Genomic DNA, 26,879 nt, shown 5'->3' on the forward strand with positions numbered 1-26,879 from the left:
AAAGTTGATGAAATCGAGGCATCGGTAGAGGTTTTAGTCGTAGACGATGAATGGATGAGTACCCCATTGATTGTTGGTCAGACTTTTACGGAACTGCCGGGTCTTACCGCTCTTAAGGACCATAAAAGTCTGGTCTTCTATATAACTCCTAATGAAAATCCCTTTGATAATGACACCGAGACCTTGAAGTTGCTTATAACTAATTCGGTCGAAGTCTCCAAAACATGCTCAGTTCCGGTTCATGTTGAATCTAACTTTACCGGGGATATTTACGTGGAGGGCTATACCACCTGTGAACCTGGTAAGGAGTATAGACTATTGCAAGGTGCTTACCATCTTCGTGACGGTAAGGGCGAAGTAGTAATTTCAAACTTGGCACAAAACTCCATTAAATTGGAACAAAGCACGGTCATTTCCAGATCGATTCCTTTTATTGAAAGAGAAGCTTGCCAGGTTAACAGGATTACCATTGATGTTTCCCAGTTGGAACCCCTAAATAACTCAGATATTAAGACAGGCTCAGAGCTAGATAATGCGCAAAAAGACAAACTCTATTCAATGTTACAAAACTACCGTGATTGCTTCGCTTCAAGCTTGAGTGAGATTGGCTGTGTGGTTGACATGGAGATGAAGATAGAGCTAACAGATAATAAACCAATAATATATCGTCCCTACCGCCTATCTCACTCCGAGCGGGAGACAGTTAGGGAAACTATAAATGAACTTTTGCAGAACGACATTATTGAGGATTCTAATTCTGATTACTCGAGCCCTATATTGATGGTAAGGAAGAAGACGGGAGAGCAGAGGCTCTGCGTTGATTTTAGGGCCCTGAATAATAAAACTGTGAAGGATCGTTTCCCCCTACCTGTCATTGACGATCAGGTATCGAATCTTAGCGGCAATAAATTTTTTACGACCCTCGACTTAGCGTCCGGCTATTACCAAGTCCCTATGGCTGATGGTAGTAAACACCTTACCGGATTCGTCACTCCAGACGGCCATTACCAGTTCAAAAGGATGCCGTTTGGTTTGGCCAACGCACCCGCTGTTTTTCAAAGAATGATTAATAAGATCTTGGGAAACAAACGTTTTGAATATGCGTTGGCCTACCTTGACGATGTCCTTATACCGTCTAGGAGCGCTGAAGAGATGTTTCAGCGGTTGGAAGAAATTTTGAAACTTTTTCGGCGGTATGGCTTGACGTTAAAGCTTTCGAAATGTCGTTTCTTCGACACTCATGTCAGCTATCTCGGATATGACGTTTCTGCTGATGGGATTCAACCCGGGGAAGCCAAGGTGTTGGCGGTAAAGGAGTTCCCTAAGCCTTGTAATGTACACGAAGTCCGCCAATTCTTGGGCTTAACCGGCTACTTTCGAAAATTTATAAAGGGGTACGGCGAAATTGCTCGCCCTTTAACCATGTTGTTACGAAAAGAATCCACGTGGCAGTGGTCAGAGACAGAGCAAAAAGCTTTTTGTACACTGAAAGAAATGCTTGTGAGTAGACCGATTTTAGCACTTTATGACCCAAAACTGGAGACCGAGTTACATACTGACGCCAGTTCTCTAGGAGTAGGAGGTATTCTAATGCAGTGGCAGAATGATACTCGCACCCTTAAGCCTGTTGCTTATTTTAGTCGACAGACTACTCAGGAGGAGAAACATCTGCACTCCTACGAACTAGAGACCCTGGCTGTCGTATGTTCACTAAAGAAATTTAGAGTTTACCTATTAGGTATCCACTTTAAGATTTATACTGATTGTGCCGCTCTTAGAACGACCTTGACCAAAAGGGACCTAATTCCTCGGATAGCTAGGTGGTGGTTACAAATAAGCGAATACAGTTTCGATATTGAGTATCGCCCTGGCGTTCAAATGTCCCACGTGGACGCTTTAAGCCGTAACACAAATCTACCAGCAGAACCGGAAGATAACCCCTGCGTTAGTATATATAAGATAACGCAGGAAAATTGGTTGCTGTCCTTACAAATAGCTGATCCGGATATTTCCCGAATACTTAAAATTCTCAAGCCGGAAGATGATCAAGAATGTAAGGACGTTCGTAAAAATTATGTGGTCAAAAATCATGCCGTCTATCGAAAGATTGACGATCAGTTGCTATTAGTTGTTCCGCGTAGCGCACGGTGGCAGATATGTCGTGCTAATCACGACGACATAGGTCATCTGGGCTATGCAAAAACACTGAAAAAAATAAAGTCCCAATTTTGGTTTCCAAAATTACGTAAATTCGTAAAGAAATACGTCTCCGCGTGCCTCGAGTGCGCATACCATAAAGATTCGGCATCAAAGCAAAAATCAGGTCACTTGCATCCAATTGAAAAGGTTCCTGTGCCATTTCATACGTTGCACATGGACCATCTTGGTCCATTTGTGAAGAGTAAAGACGGAAATGCCTACATACTGACGATAGTCGACGCGTTTACTAAATACGTTTTTGTTAGAGCAGTAAAAGATGTCAAGACAAAAACTACCATAAGGACACTAGACAGATTATTTTACGACTTTAATCCTCCAGCCAGGATAATAACTGATCGGGGTTGTTCATTTACATCAGCCGCGTTCAAGTCATATTGCGATGGACTTGGAGTAAAACATATTTTGAACGCAGTCGCTTGCCCCAGAGCTAATGGCCAGGCAGAAAGATTTAACCAAACTATTCTTAATTCTTTAGCTGCACAAAACTCGTTTGGCCATGAGCGCGACTGGGACAAGTGCCTAGGAAAAATTCAGTGGGGCATTAATAATACGATTAATGCATCCACACAAAAAACTCCATCTGAAGCTATGTTCGGCTTGAAAATGCGCGATAGTTTGGCAAATAAACTTGATATACAAAATAATGTAAATCGCTCAGACTTGATTGAAATAAGGAATTCTATTAGTAATAATATTGAGAAAGAACAAACAAAAATGAAACTGAGATATGATAAGAATAGGAAACCTGCAGCTAGTTATGAAGTAGGGGATTTAGTAAAGATTTCACGTAACAATTTTGACAATAACGGGAAAAGCACCAAGTTGCTGTCCAAGTTTATAGGCCCTTACAAAATTACAGAAAGTCTTGGAAACGATCGATATAGGATAACAGATGTCCCAGGGTTTAACAAAAAAGGGAAACTCTACACGACCGTCATAGCAGCGGACAGAATTAGACCATGGATACATATCAAAACTCTTGAATTACATGACAGTCACAGTGATGAAAGCCAGGATAACAATAGTAGCGATAGTAACTAATAAACTATTATTATTAATTTCCATATACAAGGCTCTTATTCGTTAAAAAAAAAAATGTTATAAAATATATAGTCAGTTGATTTTAAATATTGCGTGAAATATAATTAAGATTAATACTTAAGGATTACTTGTAAATTATTAAGTAGTGTTCCTTAAAAGAAGAAATATTGTTGTACTTATTGTTTTTCATTGTGACAATATTAATCAAAAGCAGAGTGTCATGATTTTCGATTAAGGATGATATCGTGCGCCAGGAGGCAGCACGGTGTCGGATGGCCGAGTGTCATGATTTTGAAATGTTTATTTGATTATTTGGGTAATTGATAAGTTTAATGTGGCAACACTGGTATCGTGCTTCCTTCTCTGTGGTAAAAACAATAATAAATATATGGCTGACGGACGAGGTTGTGAACGGATTGTAAACAATAGATATAAGAAGATTACTTTGGTAAATTGGTGTTGGATTAATAAATTGTCATAACAAAGTAACTGGTGAGTTTCGTTTCATAATGTCTGTAAAATGATCAAGTTTCTATTGTTTTTTTTTATATGAGGGACATGAAACATGATGTTTTACACCAGATTTAAACGTACTCTGCTCCACCGCCTGCGTAAGTTTCAGTGTAGTTTTTCTGTTTGTATAGTATCTTGTCCCCGGCTGATTTCATGACCGCCGCCAGAAGGTTTAGCGGATATCTGGCACCGGCTGCTTTGCCTGAAATAAGATAATGTCGATCCAAAAGCTTTCTGAGTACTCAATACTTAGTAATTTATATCACTGACATGTAGTAAATTGATGTATCTACTATCTATAGGTACCTCTCACGACGAATGACGATCCCTATGCACATTAAATTTTATATAAGGTGCAGGGGGCCAATTTAGACTGCGGGATAATTTAAACTAATCAAAATATCTTCCATGTTTTACATTATTAACTAGAGTCACACACAACACATCTTTTTCGCTATCTAGATATATATGGCACTCTAGTTAATAATGTAAGGCAAGGAAGATATTTCGATTAGTTTAAATTAACCCGCAGTCTAAATTTTCCCCCTGTACCTTAGAGCAGCTGACACGTAAAATATTTGTAAAAAAAATCGGAAGTTTAGCAAATTAACTTATTTAGAAATGTATCATTTAAGTAATAAAAGTCTTGGAGGATACAACTAAACGGAGTAGCCATTAACAGGCTTTCCCCTCTGTCGAAAATAGGCGGCCAACGGTCATACACAATGTATGGACTGACGTTTATCTGACATGGCTATTTTTACGTTACGCATACATTTGACGTTCCCCTCCCCCGCAAAAATCGGCAGACGGTTTTGTACAGAAAATTACAGACATGGCGTCTCCGTTTGATTATATCCTCCAAGAATAAAAGTAGGCTAAAACATAGACTAGGAATCCTCTAGACTGAGTTTAGAGCAATTATTTCATGAAACCGATGCTGCCAAAAATACGGGGGTGCGGGGGGACGAGGTGAGCGAATCCCGTGCCGTGATTGGTCCGTTCAAAGACACGGACCAATCACGGCACGGGATTGACTCGAAGATGGAGTAAAACTACCGTATGAGTGGCAGAGGGGGTAGCGTTACTATGCTCAGTCTAGAGGATGTCTTGTCTGTGGGCTAAAAACATCCTACTTAATTTTTTTTAATTAAGCCCAAAACAAAAGAGGAGAGAACTGTCATAAGTACCATCATTCTACGCGAGAAATATTCATAACTCCATGTATAATACTTATCCTCTAAAGGCCCACGATACGGTACCCCTAGTTCTTATTTGTTAATTGTATTTTGAACCATTTTTAATTGGAACAGAGTTGCATACCTTTTGTTTCATTCGGATTCTTAACAAAAGGAATTCAACCATATTTCCTGCAGTAAGTATTGATTGAAATTCAATTATCAGTATTCTTGTATTATACGAGGGGCGGCTGAAATATTCGCGGCCTAAGCTAGAAAAAAAGAAAAATTAAAAAAAAAACTATGCTACTTTTTCCCCCGCCTCTTTGGCAGTTTAAATATTGCCGCCATTAAAAAAAAAAATATTCGTTTTTCGTTCTGTGCGCGGATATACTTAACAATGTCTGTCGAATGCGGAAATTTTGACAAATTTGAACACCGCGCGGTTATTAAGTATCTTGTAAAAAAAGGTAAATCGCCTAAAGAGATTTTTGATGATATGACGGATACTCTCCATCATTTAAGTCCTTCGTACACTATGATAAAAAAATGGGCTCGTTTATTTCAACAAGGACGAGAGAGCTGTGAAGATGACCCATAGAATTAATATGACTAGAACAACTGTCAATCTTCAAAAGTGCGACCAAAAATGAAATGCAAGTGTGTGCGTAAATTGTCTATATGAGATCGAAAATAGTGATGTCATGTTACAACATATTAATAATCTGTCGATGTTTGATTGCTTTATCGACTACTTTTTCAAATGTGTTATTTTAAACGTTAAAATTCTACGACATTATGACGTATAAATAACACTTGCACTGCGTGTACTATCAAAATCGTTGCAGACTTATCTTAATTTAACTCTTACTGTGTTGGAAAGTGAAGTTTAAATTTACCGCTAAACATGAGCACCTTCAAAAAGGTATAACAATCGTTATTATTTGAAGTCGGTTATAAAAGCTAATATCTTAATGATGTCTTGTGAAGAAATAATTACATAGCTATTAATATACCGACAAGTTATCGATACTGTCATATGAACATTTTGTCAAGCCCTAGCGTAAAGTAACAGGTTATGTTTTTACACAAAATATTTTAAATTATAGACTAATATGATAAAATATTAGCACACAAAGGAAGAAAAACTTATAATAAACTTTATAAGCCGGCTTCTTACACTTTTTACGCTGTTAATTTGACAAAATATCGTTATGAAAATTTCGCTAGGAATATCATAAATCCTCTGAAATTTGTGTTTGCTTGGATTATTTGGCACTGTAACACTGAAATCCGGCACACTACAAGACACAATCTTCACTGAATTACTTTATTTAATACTTTTCGTCCTAATCCGTGTATATTTTTCAATTTGAAAATTACTGTGATACGCTCTTGGCCGTCCGCGGCCGTCGTCAAAGTCAAAAGTGGTCACGTTTTCTCATTGGTAGTCTGACTCTTTCGCACTCATGGTATGTTCATATACGTGATGGCTTCCCTTTCGCACACTTCAGCTGTCTGTCAAGCGCGAGCGCGAAAATGACAAGTCTGTGAGATGACCCCCGCCATGGGCGGCCTGTCACGGTGGTCACTGACGAAAATGTTGAAAAAGTGGAGAAATGTGTTCTGGCTGACAGAAGAATTAAAATCTGGCAGATAGCGGAGGAACTACAAATTAGTAAAGAAAGGGTAGGACACATTTTACATGAACGCTTACACATGAAAAAAATTACTGCGCGCTGGGTACCAAAAATGCTGACACCGCTTGACAAAGAACGGCGACGTAAAAGTTGCAAAGAATTTTTGGATCTAGCTGAAGGGAATCTTGACGAAATTTGCAACCGAATCGTAACCGTAGATGAAACGTGGGTTCGCCAATACGATCCAGAATCAAAACAAGAGTCTATGCAATGGTTAAAAAAGGGCGAGAGGGCACCAAAGAAATTTAAAGTGGAAAAGTCAGCTTCAAAGCTTATGGCGACCGTGTTTTGGGACAGTGAAGGAGTTTTATTAGTTGATTATTTGCCAAAAGGGACCACAATGAACGGTCATTATTATGCAAATTTATTGATTCAAGCACGTGACGCAGTCGTCCAGAAGCGACGTGGGAAACTTAGCCATGGAGTGTTGTTTTTACAGGACAACGCACCAGTTCACACTTCCCGTGTTGCTAGGCAGGCACTAAAAGACACTGGTTTTGGAGAAATCAATCATCCACCCAGACCTGGCTCCGAGCGACTATTTCCTTTTTTCAAATTTGAAAAAAGACTTACGTGGTCGCCGGTTTGCCGATGACAATCAGATCAAGGCTGCGGCCATAGAGAGCCATTTTGAAGCGAAGGAAAAAGATTATTTTTTCGGCGGTATTAAAGCATTGTTTGCTCGAAGCGAAAAGTGCTTATCACTCCATGGGGACTATATTGAAAAATAAAAACATTTATTTTAATACTCTCTTTAATTTTTTTTCTAAGGCCGCGAACTTTTCAGCCCCCCCTCGTAGGTTATAAGTCGGTATCAAGGTTACTAATGTGCCGACGACTAGTTTCCAAAAGCATTATGAATTTTTCGACATAAAAATGAAGGAAGGGTCAATCAACTATTTCTTGTTGTTATTCTGTCCCATCAGCGAGGAGACAAATAGTAATATTATAACTTAGGTATATTTAATATTATTAGTATAGTATAACAAATTAGTTTAGTTTATATTTTTGTACTTTTTTGTGGCAATAAAGCATTTTCATTTAATTTTACATTTCATTTCATAGATTGTTAGAAGAACTGCTGTACCATGTTCTACTAACATGCTCAGTAGATGTCCCATTATGGAAAGGTTTTATAACTACCATAAAATGCAAGTTTGGTTCATTTAAATACGATAAACCTAGAATTTTAAGAGTGACTCAGGAGACCGTAACCATAGCAACGTGTGACAAGAAAAAGTTGATTAACCCGGAAACGTATGGTATGGTGGCCGGGTTGTATGGGCGAAGCTTTTTATTTCCAGAATGGAAATTGTATTTATTGTGAAATTTTTCCAGTAATTTCCGAATCGTTCCAACTTTTTGAAAACTGCCCGTAATTTGTACATCTGTATCACGAATAGGTACAAATACCTACTTTTAGTGATATAAAATAACTTAAGTATGTATGTCTTCTATCAACTTACCTATTAGCGTAAATATGTAAATGGGTAGGCAGGCATCTGATGTCCACATATTGATATCACATTTTTTTTAAATAATTTATTACACCCTTTAGTAGCCTAGCTGTTTTGCTGTCACCATAACCGTTTTACTTACTTCGTATAGCTGTACCCTGTGAGAGATGCTTAGAAACGTCTGCAACCGCACCTGAATACAAAATATAATTATGTACAGTGATTTTCTACTTATAACAATAGCCCAATTCAGATAGAGCCTAGAACAGTTAGCGCATACGCTACGTCGCGCGGGTGCACGGAGCCGGGCAGACAATGATGATTTTACTGTATTCTTAAGGGGTTCTCCCACCTTAGTTTTCTTATGTTTTATGTAGCTTACCATATTAACAACAACGGCTTTAATCAATATAGTATCCCATATTTACTTCAAAGTTCAATGTCTTCGAGATATTTGGCATCAAAGTTGAACAATTTTAGGCCACAAAACTGGTTTTCTGGCCTTTACTTTTCTGTTAATTAGTTTAAAATTAAAATCCTTGACACGTTTTTCGAGACGTCAAAGACGAACCCAAATATGTCGATTTCGTAATATATGTAAGATTCTTTACACCAATGTAGTTACGAAAGTGTTTTTTTTTACAATGATTAAAATCATAAAAAAATAGTATTCGTTTCTTTCAAAATCTGGTCGACAAAAATGGAGATAAAAGATTGAAGAACCGATAGCCGTTTGTCTTATAATTCTATCTGTAGTGCAAAGGTAGGAGATACGATTCAAAACTTGTCAAAAATCGATGAAAACCTCGGGTAGCCCCTTAACGCGAACTAACTATAAATAAAAGTTGACAATTGATTTAATTTGGTTTTAACATAGATTTATCTACAGTACCTATGTTCAAGTCCATTAAATCAAGGAAGATCTCGATTTCTGCATGTCAGTCGCAACAGGCACTTACTTTTCACCGCAACTTTCAAATTTGCAGGAGTGCCAGTTTCCGTATCTTTGTTTAATTTTCCTTTCATCTCATCCGCGATATCTTTTATAGGAAGATATGGAACAATTGTAGGCGCAGTTTCGGTTCTATAAACAAACGATTTCATTGATTTAATTACCAAAATTAAGACCGTATGTAGTTATATTATTGTATGTGCATTACTAGCATATGTATCATGCGTTTTAAAGAGCCATATGTACTGTAAAATGTTGTACGATACACGTGCGAACAGATAGGTAATTCGCAACTCGTGTCTGATATAAAACACTCCCTTCCAAACTCTCCAAACTTTAAAAAAAGTAGAAAAGGCAAACTTTAAAAAAATATCAAATGAAGGCATAGCTCCATTACATAGCCAAACATATGCTGATCAGTAGGTACATAATAATAATAGTTGTACTGTAAACGGGTTCCAGCAGGCGTTCTACATGGCATTAAAGCTCTCCAAAGGATATTTTCGGCAGAAAAATACACCTCTATTTTTTAATTAAAAAATAAGCAAATCTTTTCAATCTGTGAAAATATATAGGTACGTAAGAACGTTGCTTCTGTAAAATATTTCTATTGCCTATATTGTTTCCGGTTCACTTGAACCTAAACTCAATTTACCCTATTGCACAGTACAACATAAGGTCAAAAACACGTATTCTCATATAAACATAAATTCAAAATAGCCTAACAACAAAATACCTAAGTCCCAAAACACCCTAAAAACAAAACGAACTTATCTTGATTATATACTACTCCCGCATCACCTAATAATGTCATAAGAGTTGAAACTCAGATCAAACTAATCCCAAAATAGACTAATTTCACTTACTCCATGGCTCCATATCCGTAGTCCATAGTATAAGTCCCCCTTTTAGCTAACTCTTTAGTTGGTGACTTCTTCATTGCATTTATCACAATCTTCAATGCCGCTTCTGAAAGACCACATCTTTATCTTAACATTTACCGTTACCAAAGTCATGCAAAAAGCAGACTACCTATTTCGTTTTTACGTTAAGCCTGAATCCAATATGTAGGTACTCATATTCAAGTAATTATGTTACTCACCTCGGTCACGAATGAAGGCTGATAAATAGTTTGCACAGCGTCCGATGACCTCTGAAAGTTAAAAACATGTACCTGTAAATGATTACTAGGTAATATTCAATGAAGAGAGTCCGAGCGTGCCAGCACGCTCAACTGAATACATAGTACTCTATGTAAAAACAAAATAAGCTTATTTTACCCCTCCAGTACCATCGGTCCATTTTCCCAATCTGGCTACTTTACCAAACGGTCTACTTTTCCGATCTGCCTAATTGCTTTTCTCAATCCGTCTAATTACCTATCGGTCCACTTTCTCGATCCGTCTAATTACCGATCGGTCCACATTCATCATTGGTCTACTTGACCAAATGGTCCGCTTTTTCGATCCCATGAAAAACATTTCATGTAAAATGTTGCCAAGACGAAACCACAAGGCTCGTACTGTCAAAAAGTTATCAGATATCTTGTAGAGCCAAGCTTCTAACTCTACAAGCCCTAACATCACAAACTGTACACCTTAGTCAAAATACGTGGCTTGGCCGTTTCGTTACTACAAAAACCATTGTATAATAAAAAAATATGAATAGACTTCACCTTCCGCCCATGTGACGGTAGCGAAACGGCCAAGCCACATATGTTGACTAAGGTGTAGAGTTTGTCATGTTAGGGCTTGCAGAGTTTGGCTCTACAAGATATCTGATAACTTTTTGACAGTCCAAGCCTTGTGGTTTCGTCTTGGCAACATTTTACATGAAATGTTTTTCATGGGATATTGTTTACTGGAATGATCCCAGACATTTTGTTCGTTGTAGTCACAAAACGGTAATTTGCTGCAACGCAATCAGTTATATTTGATTAAATACTGTCAGAACAATGACGGTGTCTCACTCGCACCTGTTACAATACTAATATGTCGGTCCTCTGTCGTTTACACATATTGACTTGGCATTATGTTGGCACTAAGCGTTTTTGGTATTCTGAGAAACTGGTGGTTTGCGTGTAAAAAAAATACATTTCGCGAATCGCAAAATGAAAATTCGCGAAGTTGGTTCTATGCTACGAAACGAGTGAACCAATGTCGAAAGTAGACAACGTGCTCAACTAGACAGATCGGGAAAGTGGACCGTTTGGCAAAGCAGACAGACCGGGAAAGTGGACCGATGGTAAAGTGGACACATCGCGAAAGTGGATCATTTGGTAAAGTACACAGATCGCGAAAATGGACCCTTTGGTAAAGTAGACAGATTGGGAAAGTGGACCGATGGTACTGGAGGGTATTTTACGGACATCTTGAAATTTCTTTATTTTAAGACGGGTTTGTTTCAAAGTTTAACTTTTTAAAGATTCACTCACACTGAGATACAGTACAACACAACCACAACATGATTTGAGTATTTTAGTACCTAATTTAACTTGTCCCGTTGAGGTACATGAAGTGCCACTTGCACCATTCCACTAACCCTGGGTTAGTTTACCCTGGAGTTACTATGGTTACCAGTACAATTTGACACTTAGTTAACGGTTTAACCGCTTAACCTTGGGTTAGTGCGATGGTGCAAGTGGCCCTTAGATGTCTACAATTATGATACGAATTTGGTTTAAATCTTCGCTTCGCGACTGGGATTGAAACCATATATTAGGTATCATATATCATTTCTACCTTCCATATCCTTCTTCAAATTTTGAGGGCAAACGCTGTCAGCCACCGCGTGCAAAGCTTTCTGGAAAATTGGAGCAGTTTCCGGTTCCGGGGTGATGCCGGTTAGGCCTGGCGCTGACTTTAGTCTGATGAGGACGACTTCAACTTAGTTCACGAAGAAATGTAACTAAGCTACAGAATACAAACTATGTAATTAAAACTACACAAATTTGGATATTAAAAAACTGGCGGCAACTTAGGGAACAAATCAGATTATTGAATTGAATATTTTGATTTGTGTTTTTAACGTGCAGCGGTTTTCGAACAATCGTAGCGCTTTTAGATCGAACTTGTATATTTTTTTCCTTCAAATAACTGAATATAATTCAACAACAATAATATCCGCGGTCCTAGGCATGCCCGGCGGTCCGCTCAGTGCTCAGAGTGCTCAGCGAACTTTCCGTTCGGAGAAGGATCACTTTATAAGACTCGCGCAGGAACAGATTGCATTACGCTGAGCAAGGAATGAGCCAGCCTTCGTTACCCGTATAGTCAACCAGTCCGTTTCTAGCTTATATACTTATGTGAACTAATGTAGGTAATATTATAGCTGTGTAGTTTTACGTTAAAACGGCTAAATCTAGACAATGGGGAGGGATGCAATTAGAATAGAATAGAAATATTTTTATTCGTGAGCACAAACACAAAAAAGAAAATTACACAAGCAGAGAAACATAAAAAAGGAGAAGGTGCCACGAAATGCATCAATTTAAACATGTGTTTATATTCAATCGCAATTTTGAAACTTTCATTCCGTAAGGATTAACAGATTTGACTAAAATTAGGCTTTCAAATAGTCCTTAACCTTATTCCAAAAACATGCTTTCAATTATTAGTAGGTAATTAAACGGTTAAATACATGAAATGTCTTTAAATTTTACAATCATAACTAGAAATATGTGAAAGTTTAAAATAAAATACTAAGATACTAACACATATGCCACGAGGAAATTGGTTTTCAAGGGATCAAACTGTGGTGTAAACTCCTGGGACCCTCCCGTTTCCAGCGTCTTAATCAATATGTCAAAGGCAGGTCCCCGTTCCACTGTCAATTCATACGAAAAACTCAGCATTTATTTGTGGCGTTCCATGCCTAAAGGGTCCTTATGCTACATGTGCATCAATAGCTTTATAAGCTTTAAAGGATCATAGCAGCGACTCACCTTCATCCACAGCATGCTGAGACAGAAACTTAGAGGAAATGTCCACGGTTTCTGAAAACGCGAATGCGAAGTTTTATTTATTTGCAGACATCAGTGATCAACAAATAAATCATCAAAATATATTATCGTTTAGTCTTTCTCATCATCATCCTCCTAGCCTTCACGGCATTTTGCCACGGCGGGGTCCACTGAAAAAGCGACTGCCTTCCGACCTTTCAACCCCGAGGGAAAAGTAAGCGTTAATTAGGTACCTATTTCAGTTTTCTCGAGATATTTTCCTTCACCGAAATATCAAACTTTGGGAATAGTTACGTTTACCAACCCAGCTCGTATAGGATTCCTTAATTATTAAAAAATCGACCAAGAGCATGAGAGAAAATTGATGAGAACGTTCAAACGTTGCAATTAATTTGTACTTTATCTTGGCGGGTGAAAATGGATATTAAGAGTTTTTAATGATACATTTTTAATATGATTTGATTTGTAGGTCGGTACTGTTTTACAGTAGTACCTACATCTATGTCTCGCGTCGGTTCGGTAAAATTGTTGTTTCAAAGTTCGCTCTCGAGACTTGAAATCCTCGCAACGTTAAATGATTAGCGACATTTTGGAATCTGTCGCTTGCTCGGCTGTCAACGAGGAGTTAAAGAACAACTTTGCCCACTTGTAAAACTATAAAAAATTCAAAATTCGCATCTTTGCCACTCTTTTAGATAATATGAAACTTAACTCATCAGTTTCTGACAAATAAAGAGAGCCTTTACGTGCGAATGTGATGAAAATGATATTTCGTACAATAAGTTTCAGGAAACTCATTGGTTCGAATGGTTCGAACCCGTGACCTTCGGTTTGAAAGTCGCACGCCTCAGGGCCGGTACAGACGGAGTGCAACCCGACTGCAACTTGTATGGGGACTGCACGGCGACGTTGCAGTTGGCGTGCAGTTCCGACACAAACTGCAGTAATGGAAATGTAGTGAAACTTGCCAGCCATATCGGTTTTCAGCTCATCTGGAGTAGCGTTCTTCACTAAATCAGACAACTTCGAATGTATATCTTGAGATAGATTGGGATCGTCATGGTCGGTCTCCAACCCTTTAGCTTTCTCAAGTCTGGAATCAAATATGAAGGAAATTGATTGGTAGGAAGCATGATATACAATGTGAATATATATTTACAGTACATATGGTGCTACTTTACCGCCCTAGTGCGGTAATTACGACAATATACTTACCTATGTGGAAAACTTAAAGGGCCATATGTACTGTAAAACGTTGTAGAGTGCGGAAAGAGAAGAGTCGTGGAATGTATGGGGCCCAATACATTCCACGACTCTTCTCTTTCCGAACACACTCTACAATACACGTGCGAAAAGGTAATTCGCAACTGGTGTCGATTTAGAACACTCCCTTCGGAGAGTGGCTTGTCTCATTGCTATTGCGAATGGCAAATCGTGGGAAGGTGGGGTTCCCACTTCGCAGCCTATTCTTACGAATGTGTATCGTCACGCATGTTTGAGTAATGTCAATTAATTATTATGAGGAAAGGGGACGACTGGTTTTCCATACAAACGTAGTCCCCATTTTCCTCTCTAGATATTGACATTATGGAAAATATAAAAAAAAATATTATGAAAATCAAACGAAGTGGTCGTTTGATTTTCTTCGACTAGTTCGACTCCGTACAAATTTTTTAAAACGTCTAACTGAAAAAATAAAAATCTAAAATTTAAGCAAACAACTAAATCAAATATTTTCTATAGTGTCAATACTCAGGGAGAAAAATGGGGACCAGATGTTTGTGTGGAGAAGCCAGGGAGAAGCGGTATTCCACTATATCCTCATAAAAATATCAGTTGAGCAAATATAATTATATCACGAGTAGGGTTACCAGATCAGATTTCCTGCTTACGGAATAGAAAAATTTGGGGATCACGAGAAAAAGTTCGGGACTCTGGAGCTAAAATTCGGGACACGTAATAGGTAATTATCCTATCTTTACAGTAAGTAAATAAAATAGGTACTACTCGTATGCCCATTTGGGTCAAATGCCTACGTATTTACGTTAAACCTTAGAATATTTATAAGTAGAATAGTGTAGGTTTTATATATTTTATGTTGTCCACAGGAAAGACGCATAACATTAACAAACATTTTTTGACCCATTTGAGGGACTGATAATAAAAACAATCATATCATCTTTATATAACGTCATCAATTGAGATTTTATTTAGATACTGGAAGAAAATCGCTTAGCAATTTATTAGAGACGTATGGTCACCCTAATCACGGCCAATCATTTCATTTACCTACGCTACACAAATTTTAGTTGTTACACGTCTTGCATGAATGACGTGTGGATATTTATTGAAAAGTGTCGAATATAACAAAATAGGGCTATTAGTTCTAATTGTATTAAAATTGTTTTTTTGTAATGTATTATTATTAATGTAAACGGATTGAAGAAACTGATAATGAAGGAATTCACACCTTTTATAAGACAAGTAAGTCAGATATTCATGTTGTTTATGTAACCAGCTGACGATTCTTCTAAACTATCATCTGTTTCAATCGGGACGCGATTTCATTTTTTTTACGTGTATGGGTATGGCTGGCTGATGTTCCTCAATCCACCAACGGAGCAGCAGCTAACGTGCACGAGAGTTCATTACATATATTCAGATCGCATCTCTGCCGCTCCGATATATTTGATGGCGATTGTACCTAATGTACATTTTCAGTGTTTCGTGACTGCAGCAGTCTGCGCCAATTGCATTGGGCAGGGCTGCTTGATTGGTTTCCCGGCAGTGTTGCTGCCTCAACTGGACCAGCCCGAATCAGGAATCACTCTTACAAAGGACCAGGAATCTTGGATAGGTCAGATACTTAAGTCCCTAATCTACCCAAAACCTACAACTAAAGCCCTTAAGGTGATAAGTTCGCCTTTGTACACATTTACTGTATTCTCTCTGTGTACTTGTTGTACTGTGTACAGTACCTAAAGTGTTTACTACTACTACTATGCAGGGGCGGATTAAGTTGGTGCGGGGCCCGTAGCACATTCGTCCGCGGGGCCCCCTGATGGTTTCATTTAGTTTCTTAGGTTAAGAGGATAAAAAAAAACAAAGTTCACTTTTCGTGATTTTATATATTTGCATTTTATATATGTTCAAGGAGATCATGTTCTATGTTCATCAAAGACAGATTATTCAGACGTTCTTGCCCCATTGTGTTCCTCAATTCGTTTTTTAGGGTTTCATACTCACCTAGAAACCCTTATAGTTTCGCCATGTCCGTCTGTCTGTCCGCGGCTTTGCTCCGTGATCGTTAGTGCTAGAAAGCTGCAATTTGGCATGGATACATAAATCATGCATGGCGACAGAACGGTAAAATGAAAACGAAAAAAAACTTACGGGGCCTCCATAAAAAAGTATTATTATTTTATTTTTTTTTTGCTTCGGTCCAATAGTGTGGGATAGGTCTTTCAAAACGAATACGGGTATCCATAAACCATTTTATGGTAAAGTTAATATTTTCGGAAATAATCGCTCTGAAAGAAATAAATATATGCCCCCTCTAACTTTTGAACCATGGCTCCAAAAAATATGAAAGAATCGTTAAACAAAAGCTTAATAAATACTTTCAATGAAAACTATAGCGAATATGATCGGTCCAGCCGTTTTTGAGTTATTGCAAGAAATCTCCTCTTCTTAGTAAAAAGACGTACAAAAAGCGGCCAATTGCGAGTCGGACTCGCCCATGAAGGGTTCCGTATTTAGGGGATTTATGACGTAACGGGTTGACTTAAAGTAATGAGAATTTTTATTTTCAAAAACATCAATATAAACTCAATTGCTATAGGTTTGAGGATTTTAATATTACCATATTAAAATCATCAACTCAATCGTGTTTTATGTTTTAATTTAATATTATAATATTGCAAAAGGTCCCGCATCTTCGATTTTTCTTAGCTTACTTTTCACCGTTAGCATCATACTTTGGACGGACGGACGGACATCAAAAATTTGGAGCGATAGAATAAAATAGGTGCGAATCGCGTTTGATTGGCGAAAGGTTTTAAAGGCGATAGATGATTTTGATTTTGTCACGCGCCTTTTCGTTATTTAGTGTAGGTATTTTTTTTTGTTTTTCATACAAGTTAATTTCAAAATCGCTTGGTCAGGGGGTCAGGGTCGAAGCGCGGGGCCCCCCTAGGCGCGGGGCCCGTAGCATATGCTAATTCTGCTGTATGGTTAATCCGCCACTGCTACTATGTACTACAACTAAAGCGCAGTTTTTTACTCTGCATAATTACGCAGGATTTAGCCATCACAATGTTTGGCATGGAAAAAACATATTATCGTCAGGTGACAAGCAAAAGTCACTAAGTACCTCCACAAGTTCATAGTCATAGTGAACCATATTAGTACGAAAAGAAGGTTGATTTTTGTTTAAATATTTTATAGTAATTAGTGACTTTTGCTTGTCACCTGACGATATGCTGAATTTATTTTACTTCATTCTTAACTCTTATTTTAGAAGTTCAAAATGACTGCAGCAGGCTGCAGGACTGAAACGAAAGTAATAGGGATGATGACACATGTTGAATTTTATAACAAAATTACTAGATTTATAACAAAATCTAGTAAAATAGACTGGAAATGAGCAATTAATCACAATATTCATACTTCAAGATGCGCTCTCAGTGACCTTGACGTCACGTTCACATAGCGATTGGTTCGGGGCGTTTCGCGAGTGAAGTACGCCTGTCGGACTTTGACCATCATTTCTGACTTTTGTATTGATTTAATTTAATGCAATGGGTCCCATAGAGACATTTGATCCTAAAAACAAACCTGATTGATTGATACCATAAATGAAAATTTGTCATCTAGCCTAAATGATATATACATGAGCATGTATACTAAATCATATTCGAAAACCTAAAAGTAACATGAATTTTTCCATTTATTCCAGCCGCAGTAAGTTCTATCTCTATGCTCTTCGGTAACATCTTAATATCGCCTGTGATGGAGCACACCGGGCGCAAGGCGGCGCAGTATACAGCCAGCCTGGTCATGCTGTTGGGCTGGCCCATCATGGCCCTGGCCACAAATATGGAGGTATTCTGACATTTAACTATTTTTTTTTAATACTTAAAATAAGAGATCGAATTACTTAGAGGTTGTATTTGAGGTTTTATTTCTCTATGAAAACCATATTAATATAATCCATTTTGAGAATACACTCTTTATTTATGCAAGTGGTGTCAAAAACAACTGAATGACGCCAACAACCCAATCCCGAACCAGTGGCGGATTTGCAGTCTTGGCCGCCCTAGGCCCTAAGCCCTGTAGTAAACACTATAGCCGCCCTTTTTTTAGCACCCAACATATAGACTGCTGGCCCTACTATCTGGCCGCCTTAGGGAAATTCGCCACTACGAATGCACAACGCAATATTATCAACTAAGAAAATAAATTGAGTTATGCGTTATGCGTAGGTAATAAAAGTTATATCCTCCAACGCTAAGTTTTTCCATTATGTGTTTTTTTTTTTCAGGGATTGCTTGTTGGTAAAGTTCTACAAGGTTTGGCATTTGGTTTGTTAATGCCGCTGCGCTCCATTTTTATCGGCGAGTATACCAGCCCTCGCCACCGCGGCGGATTCCTCAGTCTCATCAACTTGACCAAATCATTCGGCATCTTATTCGTCCACTTCGTCGGCTCTGCCACCAGCTATAAAACCACAGCAGTCGTCTCAATGGCCTTTCCTCTCGCCAGTATGTTCATGATGGTTTATACTCCAGAGTCTCCTAGTTGGCTGGCGAAGCAAGGCAAACATGCCGAATGTAAAAAGGCATTCATATGGCTTAGAGGGATGAAAGAGATGGCTGAATTGGAGGGACTGATACAAGCCAGTAAGAAATTAGACCAAAAAGTAATTATAAAGAAAAACAGGATACACCAAATTGGTACAATCGCGAAGAAAAAAGAGTTATACAAGCCTATTATCTTGGTATTTGCGATGTTTTTTATGATGAACTTCGCAGGTGGCACGCTTATGGGAGCGTATGCGGTTACCGTTTTGAATTTGTTGATGGGCCCTGATGTTAATGCTCATATCTGGATGGTGGCCCTGGATGTCGTAAGATTGTTCTTCAGTGTAATTTCTATTTACGTGACAAACAAAACTAAAAGAAGAACACTGACGTTTACTACAGCGGCGATGTCCGTCGGAAGCACGTTAGGTCTCGCCGCTTACGTGTTTATCAAAATCAAAGGCTTACTTCCTTGGGACTCACTGTGGGTACCCGGTGCACTCATTAGTCTACAGGCTCTCGCTTTAGGTCTGGGCACGGCTCCATTGCCTACCGTTATAGCCGGCGAGGTCTTTCCTTTACAGTACAGAGGTCTCGGAGCAAGCGTGAGCATAATATCAGTGTCTGCCTCGATATTTCTGGTACTTAAGACTTTTCCAGCTCTAGTATCGGTTATGGGTTTACATGGAGTGTACTTTTTACACTCCGGAACTATGTTAATGTGTCTGGTGGTGACGTGGTTCCTTCTACCGGAGACAAGCGATAGGACGCTCCAGCAAATCGAGGAGCATTTTAGAGGAGAACCAATCGGTTACCCAGAAGCTGACGAGGAAACTAAATCATTCGAAGGCTTGGAGGAGGTTAAGTAGCTGTAGGCGTAATTTATAGGTACAACTGTCATTTGAAAGTAGAGTACATAAAGGTATAAATTTAGTAGGTACCTAATATTCCTTAATATTTTTAAATTGTTTAGCCAGAGAATGTAAAGTCTAAAAGAATTATCTACACTTTGAGAACAACTAAATGATAACGCAATACATCCATACATCCTAAATAGCCCAAGGTTATAACCGTCGTTATAGTGAGAAAAGATTACTTTGAACATCAGCAGAAAACCCCTAGTTCTAATTCTCTCATAAGACATGTAATTTTTTTTTAATTGGTAATAGGTAAGCATTTGACCACAATCTCACGTGATGTAATTATCTTATAATAAAAATAACCAAACAAACTTAAAATGAACAAATAAGTATACAAACATTGCTGCCGCTTGTCCATAGGTGCGGTTAATTTTTTCTTTCTTGTAAAGCTCATCTTTGGGCTTCTTTTTCATTTCTTGTATCAAAATTTTGAAGGCAGGCCCTTTATCCTCTGCGAAAAATTCATAGTTTTAGATATCTATCACGTTATTTAAATAAAGAGAACAGAAATACTAAGTGAAAGGTTGCATGTTTATAACTTACTATTAAATTCTGCGTGTTGTGCCAAAAAATTTGAGCATATATCGACCATTTCTGTAAAGAAAAGGAAATTTATGTAAGTAGCTCATACAATGTACAACAAATACAAATGTATAAACGGTCCATTCCTTATGTCTAAAATAACATCTGCAAGTAAGTAAACTACAAGAATTGGAAAGAATGTTGCGCGTTCAAATGCGATAAGTACTCTACCAGAATGTTTAGTACATTTCAAATTAGTCGAAAAATATTTGAGATGAGAGATACATAATTATATACCTTCAAAATAGTTATTTCCGATACAAGTGAGAAAAAGAGGAAATTCGAAACGAGTGGCGATAAATTAAAACACGACCTAAAGGAGAGAGGGAGGGAAAATAACTATTACAGTACATATGGGGCTACTTTTCCGCACTAGTGCGTAAAATAGCACTTTTCGTGCGTATGTCGAAACTTTAAAGTGCCATATGTACTGTAAAACGTTGTTCCATACACGTGCAAATAGGTAATTCGCAACTCGTGTCGATTTAAAACACTCCCTTCGGTCGTGTTTTAATTTATCGCCACTCGTTTCGAATTTCCTCTTTTTCGCACTTATATCGAAAATTACAATTACGGTACATATGGTGCTACTTTCCCGCACTAGTGCGTAAATAAGCACTTTTCGTTGCTATGTCAAATATTTAAAGGGACATATGTGCTGTAAAACGTTGTACGATACAAGTGCGGAAAAGAGGAAATTCGAAATGAGTGGCGATATATTAAAACACGACCGAAGGGAGTGTTTTAAATCGACACGAGTTGCGAATTCCCTATTTGCACGTGTATGGAACAACGTTTTATAGTACATATGGCACTTTAAACTTTTGACATACACACGAAAAGTGCTATTTTACGCACTAGTGCGGGAAAATAGGGCCATATGTACTGTATTAGTTATTTTCGATACAAGTGCGAAAAAGAGGAAATTCGAAACGAGTGGCGATAAATTAAAACACGACCGAAGGGAGTGTTTTAAATCGACACGAGTTGCGAATTACCTATTCGCACGTGTATCGAACAACGTTTTACAGTACATATGGCACTTTAAAGTTTCGACATACGCACGAAAAGTGCTATTTTACGCACTAGTGCGGAAAAGTAGCCCCATATGTACTGTAAAATAACTTTTACATCTGGTGCTCCAATGACGACACCCTGTGCCATAATAAGCACATTACGTAACTACGTCGATAATTTAAAGAGCCATATGTAACTGTAAAACGTTCTACGATACACGTGCGAATTTCCTATTTTTCGCACTTGTATCGTAAACAACTACAAGTTTCCCTATTAACACTTTAATTATATCCTCAGACTCAGATACTATGTATACTCCGGCTGTAGGTACCTGTCATGAAGGAAGCGATATTATCCGGCGTACTCGGCGCTGCGCAAGCCGCGAGATCCTTGTTTAGCTGACCGGCTAATGTGGTGTTAAATTCCGTAGCGGTAAAATCGGGAGTCTGTTTCAACCTGGAAATTTAAAAACAAGTAACCACGATAAAAATGGTGGCTACTTTTTTGTAAATACATAAATACCTAAGCTAAGAGAAATGCAATGCAGCAGGTCCGTTCATACAGAGTATACTTAATACTGCAATCAATCTCCAATTAGAAGTTAGAATTATATTATTATTTCACTCAATATATTTTCTCTCTGCACCAATTGAAGGTATCTCTGTTTGGCCCTATGGTTGACTGGTAGAGAATGCCATTTGGCATTAAGTCCGCTATTTGTACATTGTTGTATATATTTTGTGCAATAAAGTTAAAATAAATAAATATACTTGTACATATGTAGTGAATAATTATTTTCACCTCAGCAGCTCGAACAAGGGTACTTTGCTACTTAAAAACAGTGAGCAAAATCGCATTTTGCTCACTAAGTGAGACAAAATGAGCAAAATACGATTTTGCTCACTCAGTGAGCAAAACGCGATTTTGCTCACTGTTTTTAAGTAGCAAAGTACCCTTGTTCGGGCTGCTGAGGTGAAAATTTAATTGTTGGTATATATTAAGAAAACATTCGTGAATAGAGGTAAGTGATGAAGAAGGAATACATTTTTGGGTTCTCTAATATGTTCTCACTGCTGAGGTGAAAAGTTTTGTGAACTACACGAGATCAAAGTTATTTACATCTCGTGCGCTTTTGAGTCCCTTACTACGCTCAAGATTCTAAATTAGATTCACTTGCTACGCTCGTGAATCTATTATAGAATCTTTCGCTTGCACGGGACTCAAAATAAGCACTCGAAGAAATATCAAACTTTGATCTCTTGTTGTACAAATAACTATTTCCATCGTTTCTCACGGAAACGCACGAACGTGTCTTTATTTCAGTCAGTCTCGGTACAAAACGTACTGAGGTTGACCGAAGTAGCATTACAAATTAAATACGAACTTTTCCGAGAAAATACGATGGGAAAACAATTATGCACCACATCTGTACAGGGTTGTTGAGACGCCTGTTATTGCGAATAAAATTTTAGACTTTGTGAAAAACAAAGCGGTCATATCTGTCGGAATAGACGCGTTTTGTTAGAGAGTGAATCTTCTGTACCTAGTACTATTATTTATTCTATGCCTATCTTACTCATCCGCTCCTTCAGCATAGGTTTGGTTGAATTTGCCATAGGAAAGTAGCTTATCGTCTCCTTTCTTTTGCATAGAGTCCGTTAGAATATTAAATGCCTCCAGCATTTCGCCTGTTCACAGAAATAATATTATACGAGTTTAAAATACCTAATATAAGGTAAAAAATAATCTGTGCTACTATTTTTTTTTAGTAAACTAAGTATTATTAGTATTATTACCTTCAAACTGTAGGTAAGCAGGCCTGGCTGTAAACAATCAAACGTGTAATTAAAATTAAGATAAGATATCATAGCTCATTATTACGTAATTAGCAAAATTGTTACTTTCTCTAAAATTTAACTCTAAGTAGAGCAAAAAATTGTTTGTGTAAAATTGTTAATAGATATATAAACACACCTTATTAGTAATTAAGCTGATTCTAAAAAATACAAGCATTACCTTTTTAGTAATATTTTACCTATTGATTAGACTTTTAATATCTTTAAGTTTCTACATCTACCAAATGTTTATATACCTATGTTATTTAGTACTTACGTCCTCTTAGAAGGCTGGACTGAAATAAATAAAACCATATTTAATTAAGCAGGTACATCTTTCATAACATCACGACACGCTATACACAAAATAGGTACCTAATCATTCTTCATTCTCCATTCTCGTACAAATGAACACGAATAAGGAGACATTAAAGTATTAGTATAATTTTTTTTCGATTATGTTACCGAGCGGGCACCCGGCTTTTTTAAGATGCAGCTGAGGAAGTGCTAATAACATCACAGTTACCGAATGGAAAATGAAGATTGATTAGTATTTGATTTAGGTATAAATTATGAATTACCTTCGTGTTCACTTGTACGCGGGAGTTATAGGTTCAAAAATAAACATAGTTGCATGTAACTATTTTTTTATTTACGTAAATTATGGATGTTTCCATTTTTAGTTCGTTCATGAGTGCCAGAGTTGAAGGTAAGTATAAATATTCGCGGTAGATATTTTTTCAAGAGTATAATAAAATTTTGACTGCTTCAAGTAGGAGCTGTAGATTCTGGTCTATCGGCGACTTGCATTTTTAGGACTGTTTCTAAGCTAGCGTTATTGGAGCCCATCTTAGTTGACGTAGGGTGCCCAATTTCCTATTAAAAATATGTACAAGTTAGATAAATATCAGTTTTAAACCTATAGTAATATTATAATGTAAGGATATGTATAGTATTGCAATGGTAAGTACCTACACACGAAGGAGGCAAAAGACCGGAGCAAGTGGTAAAGCACTGTAAAGGAGGTCAAGACCTCAAGACCCACAAAAGGTAAACAGGTAAGTAAGTAATAAGTAAGTAAAGTATGTACAATGAAAATTTTAAGCCCGATTCGAACATATAAAATTGATCTACTTAAATGTGATTTATTTCGAAAAAAATCTACCATACAGGCGTATCACCCCTTAGCTACATACTTTTATTACTACGGGATCAACCACGGAATCACGAAAAAAATAGGACATTTTGGCAGATCAAATATCGATGTGTTTCAAGAAAAACCAACTTCAAACAAGTGCGAGTCCGACTCGCCCACCGAGGGTTCCGTACAAATTTAACTTATTTCTTATTTTACTTATATATGGGAGAGCCAATTTTTAGGGTTCCGTACCCAAAGGGTAAAAACGGGACCCTATTACTAAGACTCCGCTGTCCGTCCGTCCGTCCGTCCGTCCGTCTGTCACCAGGCTGTATCTCACGAACTGTGATAGCTAACAGTTAAAATTTTCACAGATGATGTATTTCTGTTGCCGCTATAACAACAAATACTAAAAACAGAATAAAATAAAGATTTAAGTGGGGCTCCCATACAACAAACGTGATTTTTGACCGAAGTTAAGCAACGTCGGGCGGGGTCAGTACTTGGATGGGTGACCGTTTTTTTTGCTTGTTTTGCTCTATTTTTTGTTGATGGTGCGGAACCCTCCGTGCGCGAGTCCGACTCGCACTTGGCCGGTTTTTTTTTCCAATTAGGAGTTAAATCAATAAAAGTTGCTCAGTAAGTATGATGTCGCAAAATGTAGCTAAGGGTTGAAAATCACCCCGTAAGGTAGAACAGGGGCCTGTTTCTCAAAAGCTTGTAACTTGTAATACAAGTGGAGGTCCCTTTCTAACAAAAGCTGTCAAAAAGTGACATCCGCTTGTATTACAAGTTACAAGCTTTTGAGAAACGGGCCCCAGGCATACTTAATTACAGCGAATTTGTAAGTTGCCATTGACTTATTATTACTTCATATACGAGCAGAGAAGCCATACCAAACAAGGGGAGCGGGCGTGAACCACGCGAATAGAACATCGTAAGCGCCGTGAAATTCATAGCGCTTACGCGTTTAGGTCGCGAGCATGGTCTAATAAAACATGGTCTTCTCTTCCCAGAGTGTCACTTGCCTACGTCACAATAACATTGCCACTTTATTTCAACATAACATGTTACATGGGTACATTATATCTATGGTTAATAAGTTAAAATATTTCTTTATAATTCTATAATTTTCATTTATATGTATTTTATCTTAAATTTTACAATAACACGTCATTTTTAATTATTCGTTAGCAATATCTTCCGATTCACGAAAGAAATTTCAGACGTTCGGGTAATTCTGTTTACACTACTGGCAACACAGGATAGCGCTGTCACATATGACAATCCGCCATTTTGTCCTTGACCGTCATCCTTGTCGAACGCGTGTTAATTGTTATTTCCTTCTCGCTCAGTGTCAGCAGTCGCAGTGTTTTCCAAACTTTTCACGTCGTAAGCTTGGTAATTAATGTTTTGTTACGAAAATGGTTGGCTGTTCTATTCGGAACTGTAAGAGTAGGAGTGAAAAGGGCAGTATAGATTTGTTTTATTTTACTATGTTTCTACATGAATAACTGAAAATTAATGCCGTTAAAATAATTTTCACCGTTGGTTAAAATTCTCCTACATTTTAAAGTTTGAGAACCAGTAAACAGCATGATGACGTAGGCAAGTGACAGTTAGGTCATTCGCGAATCTCGGAAGAGAGTACCAGGCGGAGTATATTATTATACCATGGGTCGCGAGAATCACGCTCCACTGCCATTGTTTGTTGTCGGCCAGCAACAACTCATGGCGCAAAATACTGGTTCTCTGTGTAGGTTCTATACGTAGGAATAATAGTTCAATGTAAGTTGCATCGTAATAAAACGTGACTTTGGTACGAAATATGAGTGAAAAAAACGCGTGTTTTTTTTGTACTTTCTGAAAATTCTAAAAAAATATAAACTAATTTTTTTATCGATACGCAAAAATGCTACGAGTAAGGGTCGGTTGCACCAAACCGTATGTCACCGTTAAAGCGTTCGCTAAATTTTATTGTATGGGAAGTTTCATAGTTCATTGAATCACTGCTACGGTGACGGAATTATCAGTCCGCTTATTGTGGTTGGTGCAGTTGCAGTTGACCTAAGTGCTACGTCGTAGCTGTGTAGCTCGTAGAGTGATGTCGATTGTAATTAACGATTTGATATAGTATTCAACTGATTTTGATACGGCCTTGACGATCGTCTGTCTTGCTGATTGGCGGCGTGCATCTCATGCACGACTTACTTCGTTCTTCAACCCGAGACGTCACTTGTACCACTGACGGATCATATCCATAAGAAATCCAAATCAAATTTGTGACCCGTTATTACAATCAGAATAAGTCTCAGCGCTTTAAAAGGTAAAATAATTAAAAGAAACGACCAAAACTTACTTCGCCCATCATGTTAAGAAAATCATCTGCAAAATCATCGCCGCCGTCGCCGCCCCCGCGGCCTCCCGATGCCCATCTGCCTGGGAACAGTAAGTCTGAAACAAGGAAGTAGTTTTTTATTAGATAACGATGTTGCAAGTTCGTATACTCACAAATGAATGGCTGGTAAAGATATATCATTTTTTTTACGTCAAAGTCGCCGTAA

The 26,879-nt window shown here is 37.9% G+C and overlaps 2 protein-coding genes across 2 annotated transcripts in view; one reads left to right on the plus strand and one right to left on the minus strand.

Annotated features, from left to right (window-relative positions):
• The window catches only part of LOC134647534 (uncharacterized), an 88,959-nt gene that overhangs the window by 40,168 nt on the left and 21,912 nt on the right, over positions 1-26,879 (minus strand). Inside the window, exons 9-23 of the mRNA XM_063501886.1 lie at positions 26,675-26,769; positions 23,455-23,473; positions 22,919-23,030; positions 21,674-21,798; positions 20,287-20,337; positions 20,083-20,194; positions 13,991-14,115; positions 13,005-13,055; positions 12,771-12,886; positions 11,803-11,920; positions 10,164-10,214; positions 9,928-10,030; positions 9,069-9,193; positions 8,252-8,302; positions 3,856-3,976 (exon numbers count right to left, since the gene is read on the minus strand). Coding sequence (XP_063357956.1) covers positions 3,856-3,976; positions 8,252-8,302; positions 9,069-9,193; positions 9,928-10,030; positions 10,164-10,214; positions 11,803-11,920; positions 12,771-12,886; positions 13,005-13,055; positions 13,991-14,115; positions 20,083-20,194; positions 20,287-20,337; positions 21,674-21,798; positions 22,919-23,030; positions 23,455-23,473; positions 26,675-26,769 — 1,375 coding nt within the window. The remainder of the gene's footprint in view (positions 1-3,855; positions 3,977-8,251; positions 8,303-9,068; positions 9,194-9,927; positions 10,031-10,163; positions 10,215-11,802; positions 11,921-12,770; positions 12,887-13,004; positions 13,056-13,990; positions 14,116-20,082; positions 20,195-20,286; positions 20,338-21,673; positions 21,799-22,918; positions 23,031-23,454; positions 23,474-26,674; positions 26,770-26,879) is intronic.
• On the plus strand, positions 18,557-19,704 carry LOC134647651 (facilitated trehalose transporter Tret1-like). Its single transcript, XM_063502007.1, has one exon. The coding sequence runs from the start codon at positions 18,613-18,615 to the stop codon at positions 19,690-19,692; it is 1,080 nt and encodes a 359-aa protein (XP_063358077.1). The 5' UTR covers positions 18,557-18,612; the 3' UTR covers positions 19,693-19,704.

Source organism: Cydia amplana, chromosome 4 (assembly GCF_948474715.1).
Source record: "Cydia amplana chromosome 4, ilCydAmpl1.1, whole genome shotgun sequence".
In the NCBI taxonomy this organism is placed as follows: domain Eukaryota; kingdom Metazoa; phylum Arthropoda; class Insecta; order Lepidoptera; family Tortricidae; genus Cydia; species Cydia amplana.

Coding starts and splice junctions, on each gene's coding strand:
- LOC134647651 (XM_063502007.1), top strand. CDS start 18,613: ATGCCGCTGCGCTCCATTTTTATCGGCGAGTATACCAGCCCTCGCCAC.